The 19,096-nt window shown below is 41.7% G+C and overlaps 1 protein-coding gene across 3 annotated transcripts in view; it reads left to right on the top strand.

Annotated features, from left to right (window-relative positions):
• The window catches only part of kiaa1549la (KIAA1549-like a), a 96,608-nt gene that overhangs the window by 56,739 nt on the left and 20,773 nt on the right, over positions 1–19,096 (top strand). For 2 of the 3 annotated variants that reach the window (XM_086109573.1, XM_086109571.1), the window contains exons 10-13: positions 921–1,092; positions 5,470–5,630; positions 7,149–7,184; positions 15,252–15,445. In XM_086109573.1, coding sequence (XP_085965699.1) covers positions 921–1,092; positions 5,470–5,630; positions 7,149–7,184; positions 15,252–15,445 — 563 coding nt within the window. The remainder of the gene's footprint in view (positions 1–920; positions 1,093–5,469; positions 5,631–7,148; positions 7,185–15,251; positions 15,446–19,096) is intronic. The other variant, XM_086109574.1, reaches the window with a different exon arrangement.

Here is a 19,096-nt window from a genome sequence, read left to right as displayed (position 1 = left end):
TCATTGGGTGGTACGACCGCACAAAGGTACCCTTACTATACGGAATGTCTTTCCATACTTATTTGTCATGTCCTTGTTTATCGTAGTTGCTTGTTATTGATGGTACTAGTGTAACCTGTCCTACCGGAGACAAATTCCTTGAGTGTTCTACATACTTGGCCAATAAAGATGATTCTGATTCGGAATTAGAGACTCTTACTGGTTAAAATCTCCTAGGCGGTCCCAAACTTTTAGAGAAAAAAGATTTTTGTAGAATACTAGATAGATACAATACAATACAATACATCCTGATTTATATAGCACTTTCACAACATAGATAGATAGATACTCTATTCAGCTTCAAGGGTTTCACAGCCACATTGTGAACCAGCAGCCAGCCAGAACGACCCTACTCATTCAAAGCTTAATGAAGGTCCTCAAAGGTGTAAATTACTTTTTTGTCAGCTCGCTCCACATTGTGCAAATTAAGATAAGAACTGTCTTCTCCTGGGTGTTATACTTGACACTGTCTCAAGCTTTTATGGGAAGTCACAGATGACAGATTTTATAGCTCCGGAGATAAAGGAGGGGGAAATGCTTACAGCAAATGGGCATCCAGCAAATGATACAGGGCCCTTCCTTTTATGACAAAAATGGAATTGCCAGCCTTGCTCGAATCCAGTTGTGTACATACAGGCCATACTGTATTCTAACGGAAATAAATGGCATCTTCCAGTGATGAAAATGAGTTTAGTCTTCTTCAAAGTATTTTTATCTTGTGGCAAATCCAAGTATGGTAAGAAAGAAAAGCCATTCTGAAGAATGGTTTGCTCATTGTAATTAAAGTAAAGATGTGGATTTTATCAATTTGGACTGAATATACAATGTCGACACCAAATAATGCCTTTCAATCTGATTTTGCCTTTGCTGTCCTTTCTCAGATGGTAAGCATGCGTCGGCTGCCTGGTCCAAAGAACCCGGCGGAGATGACGTATTACGCACAAATGAATGGCGCGCCCATCACTGGAACCACAGCGGCCAAGACGCTAAGCAGTCTGGACTCCCAGACCATGGCGCTGACTCTGGGTTACTTTGTGCAAGTGCAGGCTGAACGTAAGCTCTGATTTCAGTCATTCTTGTGCACGGGTTTAGCAGGGTTACTTGAAAAATGTATTCCAACCCAGTTAAGTCATCCGTCCATCCATCCATCCATTTTCTGATCCACTTATCCTCACTAGGGCTGCGGGTGTGCTGGAGCTTCTCCCAGCTGGCTTTGGGCAGCAGACGGGGTACACCGTGAACTGGTTGCCAGCCAATCGTAGGGCACACATAGACACATCAACATCACAGTGCAGAAGTGCAGGTTTCGATTTCGGTTCTGGCCTTCCTGTGTAGAGTTTGTAAGTTCTCCCTGTGCCTGTGTGGGTTTTCTCCGGGTACTCCGGTTTCCTCCCACCTTCCAAAAACATGCATGGCAGGTTAATGGAACACTCTAAATTGCCCCTAAGTGTGCCTGTGAGCGCAGATGTTTGTTGGGGTCTGTGTGCCCCGCGATTGGCTGGCAACCAATTCAGGGTGTAACCTGCCTATTTCACAAAGACAGCTTGGATAGGCTCCAACATGCCCCACGACCGTCGTGAGGATAAGCGGATCAGAAAATAAATGCATGGATGGATAATAATCAATGAATAGATGTCTGCAATGAGTCAGAGGATTTGGCGCATGCAATTGTCAGAATTATAAATGAAATACAAAGACATCCACATCAAATGTCCGCAGCAAAGTACATCATCTATCTGCCTGCACAAATTCAACAAAATCATGTTCCACTCCCTGTGCCAATACTTAAAGGCAGCTCATGTAATTTGCGGGCCCTCAGCAAAATAATGCCAAGGGGCCCATCTATTTGGTGCACTATTTAGTCACAATACACTGTTCTTTCACACAGATTTCACATCTTCGTCAGATTTTGCTGCACTGCACAAGATAGTCGAGTTATGATTTACATTTCTTTATTATTATTATTTTTTTAATTTTACGTTTGTAATCAACCATCAAAACTCACAAATAATAATTTGCTTGAAAGTCAAACAAGAAAAACTAAGTAATATACTATATGTATTTCAGTGTCACACTGTATTGTGTAGTCATAATAACCAGTACACTGGTTCTTAACCTGGGTCCGATCGAACCCTCGGGGTTTGGTGAATCGGTCTCAGGGGTTCGACGGAGCCTCTGCCATGGAGGTTAAGACACACGCGACTCAACATGTCAACTAGTTATGACACGGCCGCTTGGCCATCACTAGCGACAGATGATCACATTACATTGCTTGTCCAATCAGTGTTGTGGTAAATTTAGTTGGGTCAGTCGTCACCGTGTGACTGTCATGATAGTACGTCATACAATTTTTAAAAATATATACTTAGCCCATGTCATTTTATTAATTTTTATTTTTCACTCTTGAAGGGTTCGGTGAACATACATATGAAATGGTTGGGTTTGGTCACTCTAACAAGGTTAAGAACCACTGCACCAATACAACAAAAAGGTGAATAAAGTAACCAGTTGAAAATAAAAACCAATAAAAAAATAAAATGCATGTGTGTGTGTGTGTGTGTGTATATATATATATATATATACTGTATATACCGTGTATATATAAATGCAGTATATATATACATATATATATATATATATATACCGTGTATATATATATATATATATACACGGTATATATATATTTTTAAATTTATATATATAAAATACTGTAAAACTTAAAGTGATGGCCATTTTTGTGTTTAGACTAATTAGCAAGTCAACAGGATGGTAACAGTTTGAGACGGCGATCCAAACTGGCCCGAGCGGCCACACTGCCACGTGCTGCCTGGGGCCCTTCATTTGCCAGGGGACCCTAAGCAGCTGCTTAGTCTGCTTATAGTCTGGGCTGGCCCTGCTTAAACGTGGCCCCAGCAGCTTTAGTCGACTCGGCCAACAAATGCGCTGGCACAGGTCAAAGAAAACACCCTCATTACGCCAGATGAACCAACTTCCCAAACAAGTGCATCACGGCTTACAGCTTGGTGTGAATAGATTTGTTTTGCAGAAATCCATTAAGTTCTGCCCAAATGCACATGCACATCAAATGACTAATGACTTAAACCTGACAGGAGTGACGGTTTACGGGATGCGTAGTCGAAAACACAGCAGAGAGATGCTGTGTTTGGAGCATACTGTACATAAATATGATATGAACACAAACAGATGGGGGGGTGGTGGGGGAGGGGAGCTCAGTGCATCATTCGTCCTTTAGTCTTGGCTTTGATAAGCATAACTCAGAGAAGATCAAGGACAAACCACATTGTGTCTTCAATGTAAAGAGGGTTCAGCTGAAGCACACACCCCTAATTGAATCTGAAAACTGTTTTGAAAGCAAATGAGCCTGATAGCAGAACAAATATTGACTGTACTACTGGAGATTCTGGGAAGCATGATAAAACACAATGTTTTAGTCAGATGATAAGGCACAGGGAGATCTTTTTGTTTTTGTTTGGGGTGACGATGTTGTTTCACCATTTAGAGCAGGGGTGGCCAACCAGTCAGAGACTATGAGCCAATTTCTTTTACTGTGTTACTGCAAAGAGCCGAATCATACCCTTCCTCGTGCGCGCTTGCGCACACACACACACACACACACACACACACACACACACACTTTTTTGCCCAAAGATTGACTATTGAAGCAACCAACTTCCCACGATCGACTCGATCGCGAATGTGCAAGCATACATCCACACCCACACGCGCTCGCACGCACGCGGGTGCCCAACCGTGCACTCGCGTACGTATGCACGCATGCCACGAAGAACAACAGTCCGAACGGGCTGAAAATAATAATAATAATAATAATAATAATACATTTCATTTATAAACACCTTTCATGAACGAAAGCTAAAGACACAAACAAAAATAATCTTTATTTCCCAGCCATTTCCTCCTCCCACCCCTTGCGGTCGTCTTGGGACCCGCTGCCTGAAATCAGAGGCTAGCTTAGCGCTTAGCGCCATTGTTTGCGCATGAGCGGTGATGCAGTCATCTGATTGGTTGCCCTCTATGTCAATCAAGTAACGGGATTGATGAAAGGTTGACATAGTATGTTCTGTGTATTTAGCGCCTTGGTTTGAATGGCACCGCCACTGGAGCCGCATTGAACCAGCCAAAGAGCTGCATGCAGCTCGCGAGCCGCGGGTTGGCCACCCCTGATTTAGAGTATACAGAACGACTTCTTTTTTTTTAGATTTTCTAGGTTAGTGCAATAAAACCATTTCATGGAAGACATACGCATAGCAGCTAAAACCAACAACATACTAACTATCCTTCAAAGTGGGAGTAACGGCAAAATATTTTGTAATAAACATTTTTAAGGTGATGTGAAAAGCTAACAATACCGACTTCAACTGTGTCATTATTCAATTAAAGTAGACTAATGAATGGATTTTTTATTTTTTGCTGTTAAAATACTGGACCTCTTTCTCATTATAAACAAGAGTAATGCAGTGCGCAACGTGTACTGTATGTATTGTTATTACTGTATTATTATTTTTTGGAACGAACGTTCGTTCGAAAGTGTTTGTTAGTATCCACTTTTGAGGCACTTCTCATCTGGAAAATTTACCAGCTAACTGTCTTGTTTGGCTCATTTGCATTTTAACAGAGTCAATCTCGGCAGTTATTCAAATCGAAATGCTTTTGGTTTGTGTTTAGGGGAAATTGTGTTGTTCGTGGCTGCTGAATGTTGTTCATATTGAAGCATCTGAAGAGCACTTCATGTTCCCTCGCACCTATTTTCTTCCACTCACTTCCCGAGAATCCATAATTAACCAACTGGAGCCTTCCCAACAATCTGCCCTTCTCTTCTGGAGGAATGTCATGGACCTCATTCACACTCGCTTCACACAGTCCTGAAAAGCATCTGTATTCGGCCATTTTGATGTCCTGCATAACACATACTTACAGCACATAACTTTGCCCAAGTATGACCAGCTTTACTTTTCTTGCACTGTTTTAAATGAACTACTAATACTCATTTCAAGAACATAGAAAGACTTATTTACACACCTAAATTATGACACTGGGCTAGAGGCGCACAAAGCTTTGGGCCATTTACATTTTCCAATTAATCCGATGTGCATGAATTTGGATTGTGAAACATACCTGGAGCCATTCTAAGAAAACACGGCAAACTTGTCATATCTGAGCCGAGATTCAAACTCAGAACCCCTTGGCTGTGTCCAAACGCAGAAATGGTATTGGGTTATTTCATAGAGCCAACGGTCGATGAGTAGCCACAGATAGTTCACTTTGCGCTTTGATAAACAAGCATAATGCGAGGCGTCCGAGCTCTTCTTCATCACCTCTTGAAAAAGAGATTGGTGGTGCTTCGTCCAGTTTCAAATGCTAACGATGGCGTGGCTTCTAATTTGTTTGCAGCTGTGGTGAAGATGCCGGCGAGCAACTTGTGGATCATGGCTATCCTCACACCGCTGTTCTTGCTGATGGTGGTCATCGGCATGGTGGTCTTCATTCTCTGTAAGAGGAACAGGGTCATCTTCAAAGCTGGTGCCTTCAGGACCTTCAAAAGCCGCTCCAAGGTAAGTCCGCCTCATTTTTATATATGCCTGCTGTGATTTCCAAATCCCTCCCTTTTTTTTTCCTAAAAATTATGAAGTCTCTCTGGGGGTGGTTGATCACGTTCATGATCTTTTATCATTACCGCTACAACATGCTCCAGCACACAATTCATAAAAATTGCATAACCCGGTTGTGTGACACATCACAGTGAGAAGTGATTGTGTTAAGTTGTCTCTTCAGGACAGGAAAATTGAATCCCATCTGTGTAGGTCTTGGCTCATTTATTTTTCTCACTGCCCAATAGCCCTTGGTCAGTGCTAATCATGCATGTTGCAAAGACTAATGAGCGGAGAGGAGAAGCGCAAGGATCACTGCACTGCAAGGGAACCTTTGGGTAGTGTTGGACCTTTAAAATTATAGCATTCAACGATGTTCATTCGAGGTTAAATACAAATCCATTCTTTCAAATGCGCGGTGTGGATTATATAGGTTTTAATGGCTGGTTTGACTTCGCCATACTGTTTGTTTTCTACGCGAAGTTCAATGCATGGCTGTCTAGGCCATTTACAACTTATGGTGATCCTGACACAACAGTGACACTTCCACAAACGTGTAACATTTACATCACATCAGCAAAGCTCCTTTGATAGCCACACGTGCACAAATGGATGGGTGGGCTGATGGAAGGATGAACAGATGGCTAAATACTTTATTAATCAAGGAACAGGAATGTATTAGTAGCCACACCTCCACTTCACAATTTAATAAGACAGGTCTGCCAAAAACTATTTTCCCCCAACAGGTGCACATGCGTCATGTTAAAACCATACACTACATTCATTTTTAAAACCAAATCCTGATTCCCAAATTGTCTTAAGTTTTTCACTTTTGTCCAATATGTTTTTCACCATTGGAAAAAAAAATCTGTTGCCTTAATTGAAGGTATCTGAGATTCTTTGATCGAAATGCATGGCAGCATACCTCATATACACTTGTAACACTCTTGTTCCATTTTCTGGGTTTGGTTCAAACATTCGAGTATGTGCCGGTGATAAGAAACCAACGCTGATTTTGACATGATAGTGCTTACGTTTAAAACAGCGGCTCTTCAGCCAGCCTTGTCCAGTCATGGATGGAGAAAAGTAATGTTGGGGTTGTTATGTGAATTAGCCAGAAAAACGTCATGATCAAATATAGATATATTGCAAAATATTTGCTTGGTTGTTTAATTTCACACTTTGTGGGTGGTAAGTCACTCCGGAGGCCTAATGAATTATTCGTAACAATTATTTGTAGCCCATCTGTCTCCTTTAACATACTGAGCTAATGGCAAGGGATGTATCCACATCGTCAGATTCAGTATTTATTTTGATGGCAACATACACAGCAAGCAGCAAACACACACACACACACATAAAACTCATCTCATTTTTTTCATTGATCAATTTCACCTAGCCTTGCATTTACATTCTGTCCTAAATTGTATTACTGTAATCCCTTCCTGACTTTTTTTTTCCCCTGAACTCTTTCCTGTTCAGACCTCATATCGTCGAGAGGGCAGTTACCACCACCAGGTACTGTCTGAGATTCAGGATTAGTTGAAGACTGTCTGGCTGAGTGAATGTTTTGATCATTTGATGATTTCTGTGTTGGGCTGCTTTTGTTGCTGCTGGGTGAAATCATGCATGTGGCTGCTCTTTCATGGACATAGCTGATCCACCCCGCCTTCACTGGCCACGACATATCACCAGCAGGTGCGAGAGATGTGAAGTGGCCATGAGGCAATGTGAAAGTGGCTGTAATAGGGCTCTAAATTTGCCTGTCTGTTCCTTAGGATTTAAAGTTATGGGGTTAGTGTCAACTGGCTGGGTTAAATGCGTCATCTGTAAAAGTCGCTTAATGGGTTTAATTCTGACTGCAGGCAGCCATTTTTTACCGATGTTCATAAACATGAACAACAGAAAGGAAGCTTAATGCCTATGTTTTAAACGTCCATAAATAACAATGCAAATTTGTGTCACCAGCCAAGACTGATTTGCACCTACTTGTCGTTACTCTCCTTCCCTTCCTTTCAAGAGAGTTATGTTATTCTCCCTTGGCTTCAGCTAATGCTCCTGACTCAAGACCTTTTCCTCGAAGGGCCGTTTAATTATGCCAGATCAATTAAATAACCCCAAAAGCAATGGCGGTTTTACAGTAGCTGGTTACAAAAAAAAAAGACAAGCTTACAAAGTCAAAAAGTTATCTCTTTATTTATTCTTGTGAGCGTGCTGCATGCTAACATAATCATGTCAATGTTTCTTCCCCTCATCACTCAAATGACAAAGTGAAAGGTGAGGCCAACCTGGCAAATTAGAGAAAGGAATACTATCGTTTGGTGTGGGGGTTTTTTTCTCCCCCAAGCTCCCACAACTGTTTTGATGTGTAATATACACGACCTGTTCTCCATTTAGGTCAATACAAATCGGAAGCCATAAACTATCACGTGTACCTTTGACAAGTGAGTCAAAATATAAATATTTGTGCTAATAATAGAAATTGTTGGCTTACATAACTGGCACACACACACACACGCGCACACACACATACACACACACACACACACACGTATGGAGCAACATTCAAAGTTCATACAGTTCACCTCATTCTAGTTAGCGCACCAAAGACTATTAGTTTAACGTAAAACGTTTCCCCTATTGTCATGTTAATGTGACTCATTTTGTGGTTTACTATACATTGCAGTTCAATGTAGCATTTCCTGTGAGGCTGCACTCATCACCTATGCACATTGGTGTTTATGTTCCTCCATTTTCAACCAGGAGCTTGCATGCACAAAGAAGATAAATATTTCACACAGGGATTTGGTTCAGGAAGAGCTAGTGGCAAATTAAAATTAAACACCGACAGCTGATTAAAAATTCAGATTATTTGCACAAGTAATAATCTTTTCAGAGAACAATTTCACTGTGGGAAATCATCGGTTCCTTCACCACTAAAACAGGCAACGAAAAGCATTTTATCGTGGCATAAAGAGGGGAATTAGGGTGATGACTTTGGCGAAAAATTTATGTTTTTTGCCTCACCTGGTCACACAAGAAACTGACTGGCTCTCTGATCCCCCTGTACCACCCCACAATCCTGTAAAACTGCAGATTTTTGAGTGGCCTGTTTATGTACCCTAAAGCCCATATATCTCACTGAGCGGCGGAGGTTTGCAAGTGTGTGCGCAGGTAGCGAATGTTATTTTTTCATCAGGGTTTCTTCAAAGTTGCAAACGGTCGGAAAGACATTCACCAATGATTTTAATGGTCTCATACAGTTTTTCTTGTCGCAAAGAAATTTCGAACAGGTTCTAAATTGGATGGCGACAAAGAAACATTGTTTGCAGTACGTGGCCAATAATTATGCTATCTAATCAGCATTCTGGTATGTCACCTTTGTGAGATGGATGGATTATTTCGGCGAAGACAGATTTTAAACAATTTGCTAAGACTGTATCAAAGAAACGGGCCTTTGTGTGCATAGAATAAGTCATCGATCTTTGAGTGCAGCTTTTGAAAGAGGCAGCAAAAACAAATGTGAATTAAAATTTTTGAGTGTGTAAATAAATATACAGTATATACACATCAACAAAAATGTTGGAAGAAATAAAACAGAAATAACTGACTTTAAAAAAAACGTAAATAAACATTCATTCATTCATTCATTTTCCGAACCGCTTTATCCTAACTAGGGTCCTATCCCAACTGTCTTCGGGCAGTAGGCGGGGACTTCCCTGAATAGGTTGCCAGCCAATCGCAGGGCACACAGAGACGAACAATCATTCACGCCCACACTCACACCTAGGGACAATTTAGAGTGTTCAATCAGCCTGCCATGCATGTTTTTGGAATGTGGGAGGAAACCGGAGTACCCGGAGAAAACTCACGCAGCCCCGGAGAGACAATGCAAACTCCACACAGGGAGGCCGGAGCTGTAATTGAACCCGGTACCTCTGCACTGTGAAGTCGACGTGCTAACCACTGGACTGCCGGGTCGCCCCAGAAATAAACAACAAAATTAAAACTGGTTCTAACAATTTTGTTCATATGTGCATTTTTCTATTGTCTATTGTCATCTATTGTGGAAAACTTTGGTGCATAATATCGTTAAAAGATTCAGAGAAGCTGGAGAAATCTCTGCACGCAAAACGCAAGGCCAAAAACCAACGTTTGAATGCCAACGTTGAATGCCTGTGACCTTTGATGCTTCAAAGGACACGCCATTAAAAAACGGATTCATTACATTGTAAAGGATATTGCCACGTTGGCTCAGGAACACTTCAAAAAACCGTTCTCGCTTAACACAGTTCATTGCTACAACTACAAATTGAAGTTAAAACTCCACCATACAAAACAAAAGGCATACATCAATAATACCCAGAAATACCACCGGCTTCTCTGGGCCGGAACTCATCTAAGACAGATTGACACAAAGTGCAAAGTGTGCTGTGTTCTGAGGAGTCTACATTTGAAATTGTTTTTTGAAATCGTGGACCTTACATCTTCTGGGCCAAAAAGGAAAAAGGACCATCCAGATTTTTTTCAATGCAAAGTTCCAAAGCCACCCGATGGTATATGGGTGTGTTAGCGCTCATGGCATGGGTAGCTAGCACACCTATGAAGGCGCCATTAACGCTGAAAGGTAAATATGCTGTTGGCGAAGCAGCATCTTTTTCATGGACGACCCTGCTTATTTCAGCAAGACAATGCCAAGCCACATTCTGTTCGCATCGCCGCAGCATGGTTTAGGAGGATAAGATTGCAAGTACTGGACTGGTCTGCCAGCAGTCCAGAGGTGTCTCCAATTCAAAATTTGTGCCAGATTCTAAAAGCGCTAATTACAACAATGGAACCCCCAGACTGTTGAGCAACTCAAGTTGTTCCGTACATCAAGTACTCGATGGGAAAGAATTCCACCTACAAAGTGTCCTCACATTGCTTATTGAGTGTAGCAAAAAGGAAAGGTAATGCCACACAGTGGTAGACATGCCCCTGTCCCAGCTTTTTTGGAAGGCATTGTAACCATGAAGTTCAAAATGAGTAAGTATTAGCATTAAAACAATGCAAATTATCATTTAAAACATTAAATATCTCATGTCTTTGTAATGTATTCATTTAACTCTAGGTAGGTGAAAAATCATTGCACGTTGTTAATTTGCACCAGATCCCAACATCTTTGGATATGTGTGTGTGTGTGTGTGTGTGTGTGTGTGTGTGTGTGTGTGTGTGTGTGTGTGTGTGTGTGTGTGTGTGTGTGTGTGTGTGTGTGTCGCACATCTTTTGGTACTCTTATCCTCACAAGGGTCGAGGGGCGTGCTGGAGCCTATCCCAGCTGTCTTCGGGCAGTAGGCGGAGAACATCCTGAACTGGTTGCCAGCCAGTCGCAGGGCACACTATATATACTGTATATTCTGTGTGTCTGTAGCAAGTAGCAGCATGGTGGCAAGTGGGTAGCGCATCTGCATCACAGTTCTGAGGTTGGTGGTTCAAATGAGGGCTCTGGCCTTCTTGTATGAGAATCTAACATATTTTTGGTCAGTAGTTACAAAACACCCTGGACTGATCCCACTCAATCACCTGACTGACCGGATGGACATGTTTTATCACTTACATGAATTCTTATTACTAATTTACGTTTGTCAATGACCCTTATTTCCATGTTTCAGTATGATGAGACTAGTGCATGACTAACTGAAACTGAAGATCAGTCTGGTGATCGGAATGACATCATTATATGTGTGCTGACAAAAATTCTGCAGCTCACTTTAACATTTTTTGATACCGAATGGCAGTTAGAGTACGTGCCTCAAAATGTTGTTCACTTCTTATACAGTTGGCAGCTGTGAGACACTTGAAAGAGCATATTTTCATGGGTTTACCAAAGGTATCAATAAAATACGGGACCACACCGTTGTTGTTTATAATGAGCATTTTGTTGTTAGATGCAGCAGCTTGTCACGGGAAGAGTATCAGACCACGTGTTTAGTGCATGCAAATTTCAGCTATCGGCCCCTCTACTGCAAAACTTGAATTAATATGGCTGCTCGGGGAATAGCTCATCTGCTGCAACTCATCAAGCTGCTGTCTGAGTTAAAATTAGACTGGAAGAGAAGTGTCTCTTAGATAGTGCAAGTAAGGAAGGCGAGAACATTTTATCCAGTAGTGCTGACTCTGAATGGTCAGTATGGCATTCGTTTCATATCAAGCCTTACAGAAATGCTGGCCCATCTTTACTCTCGCTTGCTTCAAGAGGTGTACAAATGCAGAGGAGACAACGGTCATTTAGAAAGATGCACAGTGTGACAAAAAGAAACAGACTTACCACAGCACGATGTTTTTTTCAAGGTAATGACCATCCATTATGTCATTCTAAGAATCCATACACCGTGCGATGCATGACAGCTTTTACGCATCAGTCACTCAATCATATGCCTGTGTTCCATGCTTCATAGATGGTCAGTGCAGAAGCACGTCGTACCATAATGTTGAATGTTTTTTTTACTGTATCGCTACATCATAACATACAGTGGAACCAATAAGGTCTACCACATTATGTTCTGAGATGCTGGTGGACACCCAGTTTATTCTGAATTAGATAGGAAACGATGGGAAATGGAATTAATCCATTGTGAAACATTTACTGTATTAACTGTCGTTTAAGTGGAAAAAGAAATGCTGTTCGCAGTAAAATATGTAAACTGGTAAACTATGTGTAAACTATATGTATACTGTGTGGAGTTGGCATGTTCTCCACATGCCTGCGTGGGCTTTCACTGGGTACTCCGGTTTCCTCCCACATTCCAAAAACATGCATGGCAGGTTAACGGAACACTCGAAATTATCCAGAGGTGTGAGTGTGAGCGCGGATGGTTGTTAGTCTATGTGTGCCCTGCGATTAGCTGGCAACCACTTCAGGATGTGCCTCTCCTATTGCCCAAAGACAGCTGGGATAGGCTCCAGCACGCCCGCGACCCTTGTGATGAGAAGTGGATTAGAAAATGGATGGATGGACATTATTTGGAAGGGCAAATTTAACTCCCCACTTCCCTCCTCCCGTTTTTTGCCCACTCCTGGTTTACGTCATAAACACACAAAGCTCGACTCCCTGGCAACCTGTGAACAGCAAGAGGCCTGGAGCAAATTAATGTTTGCACTCCCCATGTATTTTTCACACAAAACTGTCATCATACAACACTTAAGCTGGTCACGTGCAAACACACACTCAACCCATAACCGTCTAGTCATGTCACTATGAGTGCTCTCATCAATGTGTGCACGTGTCTACATGAGGATGTGTCAATTTCTCTGACACTCAGCCGCGTGTTTTAAGGCTGGCTTATGCCACAGTGGTGTGTATTACGGATGAATTATTAACAATGCTGTCAGCCTGATGCCCACGCTGCCTAACCTCACATGCACTCAGGATTTAGTATGCATCATCAAATACATTAGGGCCCATTTTAGAGTCGCTCAAAATAGAAAAGTGAGGCAAAAAAATCTGGGATTCATCTGCTTTGTTGTGTAACACAAAAATAATCTGACGGTCCTTTTCTGTTCGCTCTGCTGTGAGTGCAGAGAAATGTAGCGGTTCAAAGAACGTGCCCATGCATTAGAGGTTTTAGGAAAATGCGAGTTCTCCTCTTTTGTTCTCTTGATGCCCTCACGCCTGACTTCCAATGTGCTGTGTTGGGAGAGCATTATGTGGTTTCCATTATTTTATTATGCCTGCAATGCCATTTGGGAGATTTCAACAGGAGGTCCATTCAATTACCCGTTTCTGTCATGGAATTCACACTATACTTTGAGGTTTTTCAGGCCTGTAGAGCTCCAGTCTGACCCCCCCCGTCTCAGACTTGACTATGACTTTTTGTCATTTGATTCGGACTTGTCTTGGACTCAGCCATCGGACTTGCAAAATTTAATCCAGTCCAACTCTGTTTTTATTCCTGAAAAACAATGTCCTCCTTCAGAAGAAACTTGAAATAAAGTTTTTCAGATTATCAAAATAGCCATCTGATTGGCTAACCTGATTCGAGGGAATCGGGGACAGCAAAACCTGCCTCACCGACACGTTCATATTTATTCATTAGCTGTTAGTTTGTCTAGCCGCCTCTTACTGCTCCCCAATCGTCTCCTTGTCGACATTGTTTTGGAAATTGTTTTTGTTGTTTATCTGTACACATGGTTAATAAAGCAAATAGTTCCATGCCATCTAAGAAGAGAGTTGAGCAAACTGAAATTTCTCGAATTTAGTAGTCGTGAAAATTGTATTTTTTGGTCTTAGGGTTTAACTCTTGGTCTCATCTGGACTTGGTCTTTGTGACTTGACCTTGACTTGGACTCCATTAACTCTTTCAAGGACAGGGGAATTTCTTGACATTTTTGCAATGGAAAATTTATGCAAATGAGAGCTGCACACAGGAATTGTGCCCCGTGCAAATCGGAGGCTCGATGCCTTGCCCAAGGGCACCTCTGTGGTCTTCAGGAAACCATCCAGAGGCTCTTCTGCAAACAACCCAGTCCTCATATTCATTAGTACATAAGAGTCAGTTGTTTTTTTGTTGTTTTTTAAATGCAGTAGATCCATGTAGGGATAGTTCTGTGAGCCAGGTCCCCAGGCCTGGTCCTCACGTATAGGCCACTTGAGCATCAACCAGTTATTGATGACAGATTTTACATACAAGTGAAGCAGACTGCGCTGTTCCAAATGCGTCCATTTCACCACAAATCTTGTGTCTGTTCAGTGACATTTAGCCTATTTCTCCCTGCTTGTTTTTTTGTCATGCCTAACAGAGTTTTTGAGCGAGAGTGCGCTCTCAAGGGACAGAGCGCGCCACTTTCTGCTCTTGTATCTCAGAAATTCACTCGGGAACGATGCTGAAATGTCACATTTCACCATATTTTGTCTGTAAATGTGGGCAAGTTGCAACAGATAACAAAACTTGAAGTGCACATTCCTCTTTTCAGGATTAATTCACATGAAATTCAGACCTCCTTGATACCCAATATCCGGAAAATCAGAAGCACACGTGATATGTTAGTTTGCTTTATGTTTTCCTTGATCTCCATCAATGTATCCACTGTTCACTCGTGACACGTGCAAAGCGTCTTCCTTGCTGATAAAAAAGAAATTGCATCCATCAACTTTGTTCCTAGGAGTTCAAAACGACAATTGGCAGATGATGTTCTTCAAGGAAGTAGTAGAACGCATCAACTGAGCAAATGAAAATGAATTGCAAACAATAATGATGAAAAGTTGCTGTATAGGATGCGGCTATCCACAAAGTAGCAACCTCACGTGTACATGCATGACCATGAAACTCACACTTACAGGATATTGATCGACTGTATGCTTGTGCTTTATCATACGCTTTGTCCATTATAACACTCACCAGATTGTGATTTGTACTTGCAACGAGGATGGAAAACTGTTTGTTCTTTGCTGTTGTTGTACAGCATGTTGTTTTACTTTCTGTGTGCTTTGTGTCCTGCAAAAAGAAAACAATATTTTGCCATGCTAAAATTTATATTACTCATGCATTGCCATTTTCATAGTTTTAAAGGGTTGTGTTTGACTCTCGATTCACTTTCTTTTGTCAGCCTGTTCAGGGCTTTGACTACGCCAAGAAGCACATGGGTCGAACTGGTGATGAGACCATCTCTTTAAATAAGGACACTTTAGTTCTGGGATTGCCTGTGCGAGATGCCCCGCTGTCAATGTCATTGGATAAGAAGGTCTACCAGGATGGGAGTGCCAACAAGAGGCCACCGTCTGCTGACATCCACAAAGGAGGGTAAGATAACAACTGTCCTCTGATACACACTCACTCTCCTGAACTTGTTGTGCTATGCTGGAACAGCTGCTATTGTCACCGAAGAATGCAATTACAAAAGCCAAAACCTTTCAGCGGAAGCAGACGTCGGTGTTTGTTCAGACTGGACAAAGCCTCCAGTGCGCTGAGATGAATCAGACAGATTGCTGTGATCTAACCATATGTCCAGTGTTAACAAGAGGCTGTCTGCAAATATCCAGACAGCAGAACACATGCAGTAGCTGGATTTACATGTTGTCAGATCAGAATCTTTTCTGAGGTGGCGTGTGACTGTGCCTTTGTCTGCGTCTGTTGTCCGTAAAGTTGACCATTTCCGGTGTGGGCAGGAGAAGCTCAGTCTGTGTTTATGAGCGATACACTTGCCTTGACTTGGACTCTCCTTTGTGGAATTCCGCTTGCCTGGAGACTCCGGCTTCCTCCCATATTCCAAAAGCACTCATAATCATGTAATTGAGGATTTGAGTCTCATTGAAATTGGAGAGAGGAACAATTAAATGACTAAATACAGGTGAATGTGAATGTCTGTCAATGTTTGCTCAACAATTGATAGGTGACCAGTACAGGGTGTACCCTGCTTGTTGCCCTAATTTACCGGTAGTTAGATTGAGCTTCAACTCACCCACGACCCTCATTCGGACAAGCAGTCGAGAAAACGGAAGGATTGACGGTGAGTTGTGACTAAGAGGGCAGCATGTGTTTCATCTCATCTCAAATAACCGATGGAATGACGCAGAAAACTCGAAGGGAGTGCTATTTCTACATTGTCCTATTTTAAAACACACCTCACTCTAAAACACTTACTTTCCCACCGTCATAACATTGTTCCTTTGCTACTTTGCAGTTTGGTGACTGTGGATTCACTCGATTGTGGATTTTTTATTTGTGACCGTAACCTCGTCAATTGCAGTTTTCATGCATTTTTCCTTTTTATAAGTCAGACCGGTCAAGAAATGTTGATGTTATTTTCATATATATATACTGTATACGTATATATATATATTTTTTTTTGGGGGGGGGGGGATTTGTTTTAAATTTGACTTGTTTTAAAACCAACACCATGCACTTCTGGGTAGCGTTTGGATATTCACTCTGACGCCAATGCACTGCTCTGAGAGTGTGTGTGTTCGTAGAGGCACAGCACGCTCCTCTGTCATTACTTTCCAAACGTAGTCCTTTGTTCTAAACCAATCAGCCGCTTGTTTCCATCTCAACTGCCTGACGCAGTGGCGGACTGTGTCCCCAGTTGGAGCACCTACAGCACGCAACAGCACATTTCATCAACGCTCTGAATTTCTGAATGGTTGGAGTGAAGCGGTGCATGCTCAGAGTATATTTCCAAACGCTTACTAGGGTTTGTCGTACCCAAAAATCACGTTCCCTCATCATGGCTAAATTCAGAACTAGGGTCCAAGCGGAATGTTTCACTCGCGAAAAGGGAACACTGTGTTGCTCTTTGCTCAAGGAAGCCACAAATGAGATGCATTTTGCCTCAGTACAGAAATGCAAATTGAAAAGCATGCACACAAATCAGTCTCATATTTACACACCACTAAACGAAAATGCATCGGGGTTGGATTAGTCGTGCTTTGCCCCTTGAGGACAATAAACCCATGTATATTTATAACCCTGCTTTTTGCCATACCGGAGGGAGTGGAACAATGATGACAGTATAAAATGCTGGCATAATCAGATTTACCAAACCACGTAGGGAAGACATTTTCTACCATCTATATATAGAGGCAATTACATATCTTCAGAACGGAATGACACTACAATATCAAGAAGATAGTTGCAGACTTTTTTGTACAAAGTAATACTGTATATATTACATACAGGCACAGACAGGCTTGAAATTAGAATGAGGAACAAAGAAGATTGAATATGCTTGTCACAATAAACAAAATATACTACGCAGTCATTAAGGCTATAGCCAAGCTTTCTTTTTTTTTGTCTACTGGCTGGGTATGGGAAGAGTGCTACTACATTCGAAATCTACATAGTCACACATTTTCACAGTTTAATTACAGTGGGGATTGAGAAGAGGTAGGCACTGGACCATGGTGGATTATTTCATGCGCATAACAGGTTGGATTAGGAACACGAGGCCACAGACATGATCAGAATATCATGAGTTCTTTGGCGTCAACGTGACCGACACAGTCACACGCATATTTCAAATGTTGAGGTTGTTCAGATGCTCTAGCATTAGTTCAATGTGCTGCATCTTCACTTGTGGATTTAATGTTACCTTTTTCTGGGTCAAGTGGCGCTGCAAAGACTGTGTTCAGAAACAGATCTGCTGCTCCCTAAATATAGAACACGCACTGTGCGTAGAGGCTTGTCCTCGAAAGCCACATTTTTGCGCAAGTGGACGCTTTTATTCATATGCGCAGTGCGCAATTGATGCACATATTCGCGACTGTGAAATGTGCCGCACTCACGTGGCACATAGAACACCAAATTTGCTAGAGAAAGGAGGGAGGCAGTGATTGCTGCAATGACAACACACGATATCTTGGACATCAGAGTGATGTGCTGGGTGGCACTTAGAGAGCAAAAAACGAGTTGACATGTCGTCCAAACGACACCATGGGCCCTATTTTCGTTTTTTTTTTAGGCATGCACATGGGTGGAGTCATTTTGCTGTACCTTGTTTAAATCTACCACATTACACCAGCTATGCCACACTTTAGACGTGATTTTAGGTAGTCTAAAATACAGTCCACTTTCGTTCACCAAATTCCCAGATATGCAATGCACCTATCCGGGCGTAACATGCTCTACCAAATTCACAGGCACGTTAAACTAGTTACGGCCAGCAGAGAGCTAGCATTAGCATTAGCATCTAACTATGAGGCGCTCATCTTAAATCTTTGATGACTGCAAAGAGTTTCAGAATGTGTGGCGGTTGCTATCTGGACTTTTTGACATAAAAGTTTAATCGCTGCAGTAATCCCTATATTTTATTTATTCATATATTCACGTTTTACGGTTTAGCAGCGGGTGCCACCCAGTGCTCAGATAAATTTTTATTATACTTAATTAAATTAATGATTGAATTATTAGCGCAATATATAAATTGCCACAATATCATTGTCGTCATGTCACGATATTAAAAGCAGCACATGTGTTCATATAGCCAGATTGTTTTCCATTTGGGCACTTCCAGTACCCTCTGGTGGTCACGCCCGAGTGCAGTTTAATTTGAATTAGGCATGCTTTGGCCACCTACGTTTCAGAAAATAATGGTTTGTCAAATGGCATGTTTTGGTATGGTCATTTTTGTACCTATGATATATTTAAAATGGAGAGAGGTTGGGTGAGAGTGGGGTCTCAAAATGGTTAGGGGCAGCTCTGTGTGGAAAGCAGCGCATACAGTATATTTTCAATGACATTTTCAATCAGATTAACACAACAGTTTTTTTTCTCTTTGTAAAATAAATATTCAGTTGTTGAATTGTTTTTGGAGATTTATTGACAACCATAAAGTGGTGGGACATTTAGAAACTTTACAGTCATATGATTGATTCAGTTGCTACCCTTCCTGGCATTCTCCAAGAAAATTCACATGGAGCTTGCGTTGTATTTTATTTTTTTTTACACCTGCACCAT

Source organism: Hippocampus guttulatus, chromosome 4, assembly GCF_054856545.1.
Source record: "Hippocampus guttulatus isolate MCC_2025c chromosome 4, RoL_Hgut_1.0, whole genome shotgun sequence".
Lineage (NCBI taxonomy): Eukaryota > Metazoa > Chordata > Actinopteri > Syngnathiformes > Syngnathidae > Hippocampus > Hippocampus guttulatus.
This window is presented reverse-complemented; position numbering and strand designations above follow the sequence as displayed.